General features: G+C 37.6%; 1 protein-coding gene across 5 annotated transcripts in view; it reads right to left on the reverse strand.

Annotated features, from left to right (window-relative positions):
• Window positions 1-1,844: 1,844 nt before the first annotated feature.
• The window catches only part of LOC131690253 (anion exchange protein 3), a 198,635-nt gene continuing 185,417 nt past the window's right edge, over window positions 1,845-15,062 (reverse strand). For all 5 annotated transcript variants that reach the window (XM_058975856.1, XM_058975852.1, XM_058975853.1 and 2 more), the window contains one exon: window positions 1,845-4,130. In XM_058975856.1, the coding sequence (XP_058831839.1) occupies window positions 4,056-4,130 (75 nt within the window). In that variant the 3' untranslated portion in view covers window positions 1,845-4,055. The remainder of the gene's footprint in view (window positions 4,131-15,062) is intronic.

Here is a 15,062-nt window from a genome sequence, read left to right on the forward strand (position 1 = left end):
GTTGAGCGTCGGAAAAAATCAATTCTCCGGAAAGATCTTCCCGGAACGTTGAGATCGAGTTTTGCTAGAAGCGCAGGAGAGTCTATGTTGTCCGTTAGAAGGTCGAAAATGACAAGTCGTTGCAGAAAGATCCGTCTGTTTCGCAGTGTAGGGAGATTGATGAGGATACAGCGACCTTCATATGGAGGAAGCTGGAAACGGTTTTGCCAGGGTAACCGACGAAGTGCAAACCTGATAAAGTTCTTCTGTACCCGTTCGATACGATCAATGTGTATGGTGTGATACGGAGCCCAAATAGTAACGCCATATTCTAGAATACTGCGTACCAGTGTAATGTATAGTGTTTTTAGACAATACACATAATTGAAATCACGAGTGTTGCGTTTGATGAGTCCAAGTACAGCGTAGGCTTTAGCTATAACGGAAGAGTAATGTGCGGTAAAGCGTAGCTTACAGTCGAGAACTTGACGGATACAACTCGTTCTACGGGAGCAGAACACATTGAGTATTCGAACTTAATTGGAGTATGTACTCGTGTAAAAGTGATTGTACTGCATTTTTGAATATTCACACTCATTCCGTTTCTGTCGCTCCAGCGCTATCGACGTCCATTTGCCATGCACAACAGTCTACCATAGTTGTTATGACACGGTAAATTTTCAGATCATCAGCATACATGACTTTAGAAGACGATAATTTACTGAGGAGGTCGTTCACAAAGAGTACAAATAGAAGAGGTCCGAGATGACTCCCTTGAGGAACACCCGATGAAATGTGGATTTTAAATAGCCACAATACTGATTTTCTAATCGTATTCTCTTAAATTTGAGCAAAAAACACGACATTTTCAAACAGCTGTAATAAATCGAATGGGATTAATTGGGAATATTTTCTTCGTGGAACAGTGAGAGGATACTCCAAATAATCTTATCCTTTTAACCGATTTACGCGACATTGCCCGACAAGGTACTTTTTTACTAACGTATATGTGGAAAATTGAAAAAAGTGAGCACTTTCACCTACCAAAAATGACAAACAAAAGCTAAAATTGACCCCAATTGATTATGGTTGCTGGAATTTGTTATGAAAAGCATAATTGATTTGTATATTGACTTTGGGTAATTAGTTTTTGAGCAATCTGAAAATTTGAGGGATAATGGCTTTCAAGCTAATAAAATATGTAAAAAAAATCACTGAATTCAAATTATTGCATACAAAAATTTTTAAGCGAAAACGGTTTTCTTTTTAAGCAATACGTTAGACTATGTTTCGAAGAACAATTTAAGCTGAAAGTATGGACAAATAAACAAAAAGAATATTTTTTTTCTATTTTGGCCAGGATTTGAAGTTAGTTACGCCTCTGTGCGGCGGTAGGGTTGTAGCATTTGAACTGAAATGCAGTGAGTTAAGTACGATTCAGACGATACATCAGCTTCCGTCAACGTCAACGGAACGTCACCGTTCCGTCAGGATAAGTTACATGCAGTTAAATGGAGGCATTCACACACAACATCAACGGCACGGAACGTTTTGACGTACGGCATGTGTGAACGGGGCACAAGAGAAAAGTATTAAACTTATCCTGACGGAACGGTGACGCTCCGTTGACGTTGACGGAAGCTGATGTATCGTCTGAATCGTACTTTATCGTTCTAAATATCGTAGCTTGCTGTGTTACTTATAAACACTATTCTTTATTTCATTCGCCAACAATCGCTGTAATCGTTTTTGGGAGTTGCTGAAAATATTCGGAATTCTCATCTACCGTACGTCAAGACGATAGTTACAATCTTTTTACTTTAGGTCGCTTATGAACATTGGTGATAATTTAATGAAACAATAGATTGATCTTTCAGATTGTTTTTATTTAGTGTTGTTTTCTTTCACAGTATGCTATAATCTCTAGTTAGTTAAGCGTTCTTAAGTATCATCAATTATTAAGTATTGTTTATTTTTTTAATTGGAAGAGTTTTCTACTCTACCAAATCTTACTATCAGTATAGCAACTAGAATGCTTACTGTTATATTTGTGTTTTCGAATTGAAGGAGCTATTAAGTACTATCTACTAGTTATATGTATAAGTAAAAATCTATAGGTCGGTGGAATATGCACTATTGTTTCCTTTTTTCAGTGTGTGCTACGCATATCCATCAATTGAACAAAATATTCACCATTTTATTATGTTTACTTGTACTTTAGTAACAATATAAATATTTTTTATCGGACAATCATTCATTTGCCTTCCATCACCAGTCGAATGATTAACATTTATGGCATCCGTAACTTTTCAGTAACTTTCGTTCAGTGTGTCATTTTCCGATTTTTCTGCTTCAGCAGTTTCTACTACCATAAATATCGTAAATATATTTATATTCCTTTCTGATCATTTTAGTTCTGGTTGAAACATATCCTGGTTTAAACTATAAGCATCTTGTTCTTGTATGATTGAAGTGACTTTCCTGTTTATGTGATTCAGTTTAAAGGGGGTTCCGGTTTCGGTACTGTACTGACGCTAGTTATGTCTCTCTTTCTACACTTGTAAGTAATACTGATCACAGATTGTTGCACACTCCTTTCCATATTCTTTCATCCATTTTGTATTCTACTGTAGTTGCAATGCTTGTATTGAACAATTCCATCCAAAATAGCAACAAAAATAGCTATTAAATCCTGACCTTCGATTTGTATGAAACATTTCAACTATGTTAATTGATTGCTACCTTAGCTTGTATCTTCAAAGAAATATAGACATTCGTAAGTTTTTTTCTACAAAACTATTTCTTGAAAATGATTCTTTGAAAAAACGACGAAATGAAAGGGATATTCAAATAAAAAAGTCCCGCAAGTTAATTGGTAAATAGCTCATTTTTCTTTCGTGAAATGTTTAAACATAACTAAATGGAAGTTTTTTAGTGAAACAATATTGAAAATAAATAGTTTAATTGTTTTTATATTTGATTTATTTTATGGTGAAAATGTGTAAAAGAAACAAATGTGTGCATTTTAGCTGGCACTATTCGCTATGTTTCAAGACTTATTGACAGTATGCTTCACAAAAATGAAAATAAGAATAATACGGGCTGACTCGGGTTAAAGTTAAAGTCTATATCTAAGTCGTATGATTGATTGAAGGAGCGGTTTCAAAGTTTAAGATGTTTATTCTTGGAAACGCCTTCTTTAAAGACACCGTCAGATAGCAATCAAAGTTTCGTAGAAAGGAAAAAGGTCAAGTTTAATTGGTTGGCGAATCTGTGTGGAATTGCTATATTGCTCGACACTTTTACCACAGACTAACAGACATAACACTATGAGGGAGTTCCCACAAAAACATCGATCCGGCAATTTTTCTAGAACATTAGCTCCACCTTTTATTCACAGTCCCAGAGCGGTTACCCCTCAAGTTTGAGAACAATTTTTCCTTAGTGGTCTATCCCCCATATGCCTGTTCATATGTCAGTGGCGCCATAACTTCAAATGTGGCCACAGTCCCAACTACAAATATATTTAAAAAGACCGTTAAAGCGGGCGAAGCATTGTTTTCGAGTGTTATGTCTGTTAGTCTGTGCTTTTACCATCATTTTCGTAAAAGAAAGTTCAAACTTATTCCTAAGGGTAGTAGGTTCGTGATCATTATGTTGCCTAAATTGATTTGATTTGAAAGTGTCAATTTTCGCCTAAAGATTTTTTTTATAAGAATAAAAGTTTTGTTAAATATCTGCTACAGATTTATAGAAACGTTTAATGTGTTTGTTCTACCAATCAAAAAACATACCTAGAAAAATATATATATAGACTCTTTAGGGTTATCCGTTAACAAAATATGAATGCACTTCATAGAAGTTTCGCCCATCGAGGGGTTGCGTTAACAAATATAATGCATCGACGAATAGTACTTTTTTATTAAACCTACCGTGACAGGATGTAAATAAGTGAAATCATGCAATAAAATTTATCTACCTTTTACATTTTCATACGTAACACAATACCGGTTAAAACATACAACAACAAGGGTTGATTTGCAATCAAACATTTCGTAGTGGTTGCTGTTATGGACTTAAGCAGGAATTGGAGCTTGTTCGTAGAAATCGGGCTCATCCTCTGCTCCTTCGTTCGGTTGACTTCCATCCAGCTGGAATAAATAATTATTGGTTGGGATTATAGCATGTGTCAAAGAAAAATAACGAAAATAATGAAAACATTAACATTTTTATCGAAAGTTTCACTTTTTTACACCAGAATGGGTATAGTACTGCTCACAGAAGCAAAGCTAGGATATGGTTACAGACATAAGCGCAATCCGCTGATTGAAAACCGAGTAAATAATTACTTTAGGCGACCTGACAAATAGAATTACAAGAAGCACACGTTACAAATTGAGTAGGGCCGTAGTGTAGCCTTCTGGCGTCCTCGGCAAGGTTTTGCCTTTCACTTTGTGTCGGGCTCTATGACCATGTCTAAATGAACCAGCATAAAAAACGCCTATTCTTAAGAGTTGACACAGAAGTATTCAGTCATGAAAAAAGTATTCAAATAATCTCAGCATTGTGATATCCTATCTAAAGCAAGCAAATGATATTACTAACGACAATCATTTTATAAATAGCTACCTTGTCTGTATTCCAGCCTATAAAGTAAAGATCGACGGCGTCATAACCGACTTGTTTGTAATGCTATTTAAAGTCGCTTTCGGCATAATACTCGGCTACATTACAGGACTGCATTAAAAATCTTGCTTACTATAGTGCCCATTAAAAATGCTCTTCATTAACTAGACGGTTTTAAATAGATTTTTGAATGCTGTTTAAAAATAGTCAAGCATACGAAATACAAACGCACTCGCTTGCATCAAAAACGGATGAGAGCTGCACCACTCACCACGACAAAATATTATGATCTGTTGGCTCAACAAAAGTGCGACTCTGACATCCCCTGACCTAAAAATTGAAGGGAAACGAGATTCCTTGATAAGGATAAAATTGTTCTCTTTGTAATACGCTTAATATAACAGCTCGAGGAAGTGCTGATACAAAACCTTAGAAAACCGCCTCTGATCTTAGTAATTCTAGATCAAACGACGCTTACAGGAACACAAAAAATCTCAAGTGGCTCAACATTTCAACCAGATGGGTTTAGGTAGGGACCAGCCACTTATCGCGTGTTATTGCGGAACTCCTTCCGACACCGAGGAGACTTCAATTCACTCGGTATGGCATGGAGTTGTCTTCTAGATTTTTTTATTTCGATTATTGAAATTTGAGTCTTAGGGTTATTGGCCTCCTCACAGTAGAAAAATTTGTAACCTTACGGCCGGGGTTGAGAATTGATCCCAGGTGAGCTGCGTACAAAGCAATCGCTTTACCAACTACGCCATGTTCGCCTTCGGTCTTCTCGATGATAATCGATTTAGCTCACAACACGATTTTTGCTATAGATGTTTCTATAAAATTGAGAAAACGATTAATTTTTGCGATAATTTTTACAATTTTTTTATTTGAAGTCTTTGCATTTGAAATGTTCGTGTTGCGTTCTATATTTTTGTGTACACTTTAAAATTGAGAACAACACTATGTATTGTGAATAAATCTGGGTGGGGCTTTCAATCTTTTGGGGATTACATATCTCGGTTTTGCGTTAAGCTAGATTCCACCTTAGATTCAGTTTGTTTTTCCTTCCCAGAATTTCTTTTAATCATTAAGAATTAAGACTTCGACATGGACCACACATTTCGCGCAACGTATTTTATGGCTGTTGGCTAAATCTGACCATAACATAACCTGACTTCATGAAGAGTAAAATCTGTTTGTTGAGGCACACCCTTTCATATATTTCTGAATTCTATTTCTAGAGAAAATTTTCAATAGGACGTAAGTAACATTGAGAGCCTCTCTTTGTTTACTTTCTCTTTCGTTTATTACGACGTCATTACAACACTTTGCACTAATTTTCCAGTACATATCGAAAGCCGACGGTTTTTACTAGACTATTATGCAAAGAGTAGAGTAGTAAATGTTGAAATGGCCGAGTAATGAACAGAAGAGAAAGACCCCAAAGAGAATCTCTCATTGTTACTTACGTCCTATTGAAAATTTTCTCTAGATTTGTTGTTTCTTATTTGTTTCTTGTTCTTACGGGTCGCTGTTGTAGTGTTGTATATCCGTCTTCATCGGTATTTGCTTCTTTATTGGCGACGCTAGTTGTTAGTTTGGGAGCGGTTGTCGTGGTCGTTGTACCTGCATTATTGGTTAATTGGATCGTTGTTTTTGGTTTATCTGAAGGTGTCGGTGGCTGCTTGTTAGGGTTGGCTGTAGTAGATGAGTTTTGACTGGTTGCTTCGGCGCATGTTTTTCCGTACTGGGCGGTATGGTTACAGAATTTGCATGTTGGGGTCTTCCCGGGATATGTGATTAGCGTTGTTTGCTTATAGGTCACGCCATCCTTCGGTGATTTGCATTCGATAGTCATGTAAGAAGGTATTTGCTTAGTCACTCGCATCCTCACAATACGAACGCCGTTGGGAATGCCGGTGAAAACGTTTCTCCGGGTGTCATTCGTATTAGATTCTACTTTTCCATATTGCGACATGATTCGTTTGATGTAATCTTCCTTCGTGCGTGGGGCCAAATCATGGATACGCACGTCCACCATGTCGTTTTCCATATACACGGGGATCTTAAATTCGACCTCGTGTTGCATGTTGTTCTTTGCAATGAAGTTTTCGGCCTGTGCTAAGCTTCTAAACGTGATCAAAACACAGTTTTCTACGTGATGTAGCTGAATGTACGTAACCTCAGCGAGATAAAGCTCCATTTTCACTTTAACTAATTGTTCCACTTCCTGAACTGTGGGTCTAAAACGAGTTTTATTAAAGTTGATCGAAATCGTGTTATCCCATAGCACGGGCACTTTTGTTTCATTTGGCAAACTCATTTCACTCCGCAGCCGGGGCAATGATACAATTTGTATGTGCACTGATATAGAACAATAGCTAGCTTGATTCACTGGTGCCTATAGCCTGCTATAGCGTAGCGATTTTTTTTGCTTCTGCTTTGTGCGAGGTCAGAAAACAGGCTGGTTACTCAGGTTGTCATTTTGTTCGTTTGAAATGTTAAATATAAAAATCGAGGTCACAAAAATGCCCTATGACCTCAAACAGAATTTCTAGTTGTGCAATCAGTGAAAGTTACTTGAAAATTTATTGAGATGTTGAAATTGCTTGTTAATAAATATTTAATTTGATGAATCGCCAAAAAACAAATAGGCGCTGCAAAATGAGTACAAACTCTGATAATTATTATTTGACAATCATAATTTGAAATTAAATTAACATTTAAATTTGAAGCTGGCATCAAAATACGGTTTCGTTTTTCTGTAATTTTGATGTTTGGATTTGCTCAGAAAACAACACAATTGTACGTTGACACTACTGAAATGCTTTTTTATATCGCCAACACACCTGAATCACTACAGATCACCTATTGTCTTATGATCGGTTTTGTCAGATTGGACTTGGCTAACTGGAACAACACAAAAAGATTCACCACGGTTTTTATGGTAAAACAGAATGGCAAAATGGGCTCTCTGAAGGTTAGCAGAGAAAAAAACAATAATGATTGTATTCAAGAATGATGTGATTTGTCCAACTATTCGCCAATGCCAATAATAGCCGTGTTAAGAAATGAGTTTCCAAAACTTGACACCATTTTCTCAGGAAGGCGTCCCCTCTTTTTTTTTCTAGCCGTCTGGATCGTAACGACGATCTCTGTCTCGTGCTTGTTGTCGTGTTCCTGGACGATATTTTGTGTCACCGAAAGCTCACTAACCATCGTGAAGGTTCGTGAGCTTTCGGTTCAAGATTTCAAGACAAGACGGCTTAGCTAAATACGAATCAAATTTTGTTCACACTGTAAGAAAGTTTTCGCGAAAGCTTTGGATAATGGAAGCTTAAGGGCGGGCGAAAATTTATTTTTTCGCAAAATTTCGGAACGAAACGAAACGAAACGAAATTTTTCGCAAACTTTGCGAAACGAAATGTTAAGAAAAATTTCGTTCAAATTCGCAAATTTTGCCGAAATTTTGCGAATTTTGACGTAGGACTACGTCTTTGTTTTCGATATGGGGGTACACTTTGCAAATTCAACACAAATGGTATGTAACGAAAAGTGGTCCAATTTTAAACGCTTATAATTCAGCCATCTTACGGTAAATTTTCAATTTTTTTGCGCATATCGCTCAGAAATACTTCTAAGAATAGATTCCAATAGATAAACCCAAAGATTTTTGATATCATGGCATTAAAATTTTAAATCATGTTCAACATAGTTAAAATATCACGCATTTGCACACAGAAGGCTGCGCTTCCCTAGTCTGGCACGACAGATTTGTGTACCTAACGCGCAACGCTTCTCTTTAAAGAGCAGATTTGATCGGGCAAGCAGTTGCCTCTTGGACAGCAGTCAGAGCAGAGCACTGCGCTGCATTCTCCCACAGCCAGTGTAGCAGAGGCTAGCGTCGTGGTACTAGTTGTCTCTTTCGCACCACCCATCATCACCAGCGTTGACTTATTTTGCTTGGTGCATATCTTCCATTCGTGTACGGACACGATGTACTAGCACAGCATTCACGCGAATGGATAGAAGAAAGTGGTTCATCAATTTATTGATTCCACGAGATTCATTTCCACTCAACCTATCCCACTTTGATTCTACCACTACATAGGTACTACAAAGCCTATTTAAGAATGGATGCACTGGTACTCAAAAAATAATGTAATAGATTCTTGTATATGTTTTGCTTCGATATATGATTAAGACCACTGCATTCGCTACATTTATGTGTACTTTAGGAAATTACAATAACGCAAAATAAAACTATAAAGCTTGTCCTATACAAGAACTGTGACTATTGTCTAAAACATGATTTTTAAGCATCGGTCTGGTTGTTTACCGCACACAATAGAAAACTTTTTAAAATTTTAAGGCAGTTCCAGATATTAGTTCGGTTTTCCATCGCAGTTTTCTGTCTGCTTTCTTTAATCGGATTCGATCGCTCATTGGAAATAAAATGACCTGATGAGCAAGGCGGTTTGATTCATGAAGTGAACTGTAGAAAGAAATGTTTGATTAATTATTAATCCAAATGTAATAAGAAATTATATATTTCACGTATTGCAGTCCTACGTCTGCAATTCGTACAACCCCATAGGGCTGTCCCTTGTAGTTTTTTGTTTGTTTCGCAAAGTTTACGAAACTTTTCGAAATTTATCGAAATTCAATTAATTTTAGAGTTGTATAACTGTTTCTTGGTTAAATCGATTTTACACAAAAATGATAACGATTTATCTCTTGAAAGGTATACCGATGCATCGGGAGTTATTCTCAATTCCTAAAACCGATGACTGGACAGATTTCGATAGCTGATCGGAGCAAGGATTTACCTGATATGTCATGCGCATGGTGCACTAATGATAAATTGGTTCAAAGTACAGCTTACTCATTTTATACAATTAAAGCACAGAGAAAAGTCGTCTACCCTGAGCGTTAACGGCTGATTCAAAGGTAATTGAGATATCTGCACCAGGTTGATTAATTTACAAATTTAGTAACACTAGCTTACAAATTTTGGAGTAAGCTAAGCTAAGAGAAAAGTTTTCAAAATCGAGTTGGCGTCGCTTAACACAAAAACATTTAACTTTTTTAGAAAGTGTTTCCGAGATTTTTTTGAAAAGCTTTGGGTAGATCTACGCTTTCCAAAAATGTGTAACGTGATTGTATTGATCGGGCAATTTTCACACGAGATATTGCCCAAAAACCAAAGGAAGTATGAACCCTGTCAAAAAATGCGGACGAACATGGTCAGGCGATTTAAAAAATTTGACGTTTGACTCAACTCGCCTGTGCTAATTGGCCCTCAGAACAAATGCAATTTGCGAATGCGATTTAAAGGCAATTTCAATACTTAGACAAATTTTCTGGCGGCTGAAATGTACTTGGTTGTTTTTCGCGTTTTTCAAACATGGCGGTTCATGTTTGGTTTAAGCTTAAAATTGTTTTTTGAACAATTGGTGTGTTTTCACTTGTACTTTGTTTGTCTAGTGCACTTAATTTAGTCAACGAATGTGGGAAATTGTGGAATCGTATGTATGTAAAGGGCGAACACGAAATTATTGCAATTCAACATTCAACAGGGCATAACTTTTTTACCATTGGGTAAAAATCAACCAAATTTAGCACACTTTCTCATTGATGTGTATTGTTTACATGCTTTCAAACTCGAAGTCGTGTTTTTCGATTCAACGAAAATGGAGGTGAACCAACGCGAGTCGAGGGAACAAATTATTTCCAAACATCTGGAATTCCCTGACCTGTCGCACCGGCAGTTGGGAAAAATGTGGAACATTCACCATTCAACCGTCTCCAGAGTGTTGAAGCGGTTCCAGGAGCGGTTGACGTTGGACCACGGCAAATGAGCTGGAAGAAAACCGGGACCGGAGAACAAAAAGACGGAGGGAAAGGTGAAGTGGATGATTAAAGCACATCCCAACGTCTCAAGCCGTGATTTGGCTAAAAAGATCGGCATGTCGCAGAGCTACGTCCAGAATGCAAAGAAGAGAGCTGGACTACATACATACAAGGTACAGAACTTCCCAAACCGCGATGAGCGGCAACTATCGACGGCTAAAACTCGGACACGGAAGCTCTACGAGAAGATGCTGACAAAATATGGATGCTGTGTGATGGACTACGAAACGTATATAAAAGCCGATTTTAAGCAAATTCCGGGGTTGGATTTTTTCACCGGCAAGAGCAAGTTCTATGTGGACGACAAATTTAAGAAGAAGAAAATATCGAAGTTCGCCTCCAAATATCTTATTTGGCAGGCCATCTGCTCTTGCGGACTGAAAAGTGAGCCTTTCGTGACAAAGGGCACAGTAAATGGCGAGATCTACAAATCTGAGTGCCTCGAGAAGCGCCTTTTGCCGTTCTTGCAGCAGCACGACGAAGCTCCGCTATTTTGGCCAGATTTGGCATCATGCCACTATTCTAAAAGTGTCCTGGAGTGGTATGAGGCCATTTCTGTCCATTTTGTTCCAAAGGACATGAATCCGCCAAACTGTCCGGAGCTGCGCCCGGTGGAGCAGTACTGGGCAATGATGAAGCGGGAACTTCGGAAGAGCAAAAAGACAGTCAAAGACGAGAAGGACATGTTAAGAAAATGGAAAAAAAAACTGAGAAACTGGTACCGGATGACACTGTAAAGACTTTGATGGAGGGCATCAAGCGAAAATGCGTTCAATTTTACACTCAAGGCTCCATCGATAAACTTTTCTTTTGATTTTTAAAGTAATTAAATGTATAAAACTACCCTAAAATTTTGGTTTGATTTTAAACATTATATGAAAATTGGCATGACATTTTCGATGTCGCAATAATTTCGTGTTCGCCCTTTATAGTAGAACAAGATCTCTGACCTAAAGTCTTAATGAACGTCAGATTGTGATAAGTTTTGAAGTGCAATACCATTTTCACCATTGATTCTTCCTATAATTTGGTGATGATTACCTAGCATACTGGTAAGTATATGTGAGTAGATAATGAATCCGAAAATAAGCATTATTTTTAATTTTCATATTAGGCAATTAAGGGCGATTAAATTGCGCGTTCCGCGGCCGATTTGGGGGCGATTTAAGGGCGGGTTGGGCGGCAACAAAATGACGGTGGCAAGTCGCCCAAATGTTGCATTTTTTTTATTTATTTCGTTTATTTGACACGGCTCATAGCGGTAGCTTAACGGAGCCGTGGATCTTTTATGTGTTTTAAATATGTAAAAAATAAAACAAATATTATTGATTGCCCGTTGGATCTCGTGCGCGCAACTTTTTATTGCGAGCGGAGACCTTCTTTCGCGGCTCGCCTACTGCGTCATGGGGACCATTTAATTCTCTCCTGTCCTCCGCATCAAGATCATCATCGTTAAAAGTGCCTTGGTGCTCGCGATCAGATGTTCTTTCCTGCTTCTTGCACTTACGGGTGACCAATGTAAATCCGTTGTCATTGCTATTATCTTCATCACCGATGTTGCTTACAGTGGTTTCTGGGGTGCTGGATGCTGCTTTGGCAGTTGTCAGTATGGACTGAGCAGCTGCCACAAATTTGGCAACCGTTTGTGGTTTAGGTATTGTTATTGAAAACTCTTTTTTGGGTTGGTTTACCGTGGATTCGTTGTCAATCGGTAGAGATGCATTCTCCTCTGTATCTTCCGCGCAAGGTTGTCCGTGGTGTGAAGTTAGATTACAATACTTGCACGTGGGAGTTTGCCCCTCATGGGTGCATAACGTAGTTTGATTAATAGTAGCTTCGTGGGTTTTGAGTTTTATAGTCAAGTGGGAGGGGATAGGTTTTTCGTTCCGCATCCTCACCACAAGAACACCGTTAGGTGTACCCGGGAAGAAATTTCTCCACGTATCACGTGCAACTGATTCTACTTCGCCGTATTGCGACATGTATTTTGCGATTAGATCAGGAGGGGTACGTGGTGATAGGTCATGTAACTTTACATCTACATAGTCTTTTTCTATATACACGGGAATCTTATCTCCAACTTTATCACTTTGAGCCACGTGCTTTAAGTTGTTCTGCAAAACGAAACGTTCGGCTTGTGCTAACGTGTTGAATGATATGAGTACGACATTACGAAGATGATGATACAGTAGATACATAACCTCCTTGAGCTTAAGCTGCATCTTCACCTTCAGAAGGTATTCCACTTCACGAAAACTCAATCTTATTGAACAGAATTTAAAGTCAACGACCGCTGCGTTGGGTCGGAGCAGAGATTTTTCGTCAACTTTACTCATGATGGCAAGAATAAATTAAAAGTTTCTTTTGTTCTCGAGACAATGCACACTAGATCGAGAGGTTGCTAGTTTTTGTTCACTTGGTTCGATTGTACGTCTGACTTGGGTAGAAGTAGAAAGTAGACTGAAATGTTGCATTTGAAATAGCCCCCTAATTGCCAGCAATTTGCTGGCAAATTGAAGGGCAATTAGCGCATCCGAGTTGATAAATAGCCTCCCGTTAGCCAGCAACTTTCCTTTTTTGACTGGGAAATTGGATATTACCAGAGTTTACAATTTTCACATTCGTGAACAGAATAAGGCGATATTTCACCTACTTCGACCAGCAACAAAAAAGTAAACATACGATGTACTGCCGTTCTACGCATAATTGTCCCATTTATATAGGGAATCCCATAGAACATGGGACAAATATGCTTATAACGGCAGTGTAACATTGTTTGCTCCAACTTTTCTCGACAAGACAGCATTGGATCTCATCCTTTCGCGGTATGAGATGATATTTTCGCGCCTAATGTAAAACTGCCGAATAACTAATGGTTTCGCAAAAATTCACAAAAATGAGTAGATACAGATCCTTAGAATGAAAATACTGCAATAATGTTGGGAAATAAATTCTATAATGTAATATATTAATGGTTTTTCTTGAACTTAATTTATCACGAGGTTCGAAGCTGCGAAATTATCACGCTTCCATACTGAATTGTCAGCAAATTCTCGCAATTTCTTGAAAGGTGAAAAGTTGGGTCCGTGCCTACTAAGGATGAAAAAGCTGTGCAATAAACTGCTTGTCGTGAGAATGAGCGAATATATTTTAACCTCAGGATATTACGAAATAATTTTGTTTTTGTGCTCAGTGACCTAAAATGGGCCTAGAGTATAATGAATGATACATATTTGCTGTCTTCGAAAAAGCTTTGAATAACACATGATGAAATAATTGCTGGGGATCCTGTATTTCTAGGTCTTGTAACTGTAATAGAAGTTCCAGTAGGAATTTTCCACGAAATGCCCTTCAAATTAGGGGCAGTTCACTCTAAGAATGTATAACAAATTTGCATCAAATTAGAAAAAATGCATTTAATTTCCATTTTTTCATCAACTTTGAACTGCCTCGCACAAAAGTTTGTTTAACAATCGTGCTACGCTGATCCACTTTGTTCGACGTTGTGTTGAATATAGGGCTAGTTTTTGTAGGGTTTTGACGTCTTACACGCTACACAAAATACATTGCACGCAACGCAAAATACATTTTGAATTTCTATTTTGATGGAAAGCAATGCATTTAATTTCGCTGATTTTTCAAAATGCATCACAAGTGATCTGCCCCTAGCCTTCAAACCTAATCTTTTTATCCTAAGAAATTTCATTTTGCGCATTTGGAGTTATGATGAGCGGAAAAGGTAGAATTTTCGGGTTTATTTTTTATAATCTAACAGTTATTACCTGAAAACAAATACTTGTTTCATCATTAAATTTAGATTGATGAGCATACGTTTAAAATAAATAAATATTGAGCCTCAATGAAGGCTTAGACCGGGCGGGAATAACGTAGTTGTTCTTGAACACAATTCACCTGTGCTCGTGTCCCAACCCCGAACATAGGGTTTGAACTTTTTCTAACATGTAAAAGAGGCAAATGACTGAGGTTAAAACCAATATAATCGAAACAAAAAAGGCTTAGATGTAACAGTTAAGAATTCACTAGAACCCAAACTAAATGTGTTATAATTTTCTTTTGCTAGATTGCTTCTTTGGCCGAGTAAGCCTTGGGCTCAATATAAAAGAGATAATTGCTCTAATAACGTATATGGAAATTCCTGACTATTTTCACAAATATGCAGTCACGCATTTTCGAAAATATTTTTTTAATCTCCGATCGCTTACCATGAGTTACAAACATTTTGCATAGTTGGACACATTCTACTATGCAGAAGTATTAAAAAGAACTAACTTTCCTTATATTAAAAGATTTTTGAAAAATTTCGCAAGAGTTCGCAAATGTTTTCGTCAAAATAGGATTTCGTGTTGCGAACAACATCTATTATTGAAATTTCGTTTCGTTTCGTACCGTTAAGAGAATACGGAAGAGTTATTCGTTTCGTTTCGTACCGCATAGATCAGAATCGCGTTTCGCCCACCCTTAGAAGCTATACATTTCTCACACGTACGCCAAGAATTATTTGACCAGTAACTAAGGTATTCATT

Source organism: Topomyia yanbarensis, chromosome 3, assembly GCF_030247195.1.
Source record: "Topomyia yanbarensis strain Yona2022 chromosome 3, ASM3024719v1, whole genome shotgun sequence".
Lineage (NCBI taxonomy): Eukaryota > Metazoa > Arthropoda > Insecta > Diptera > Culicidae > Topomyia > Topomyia yanbarensis.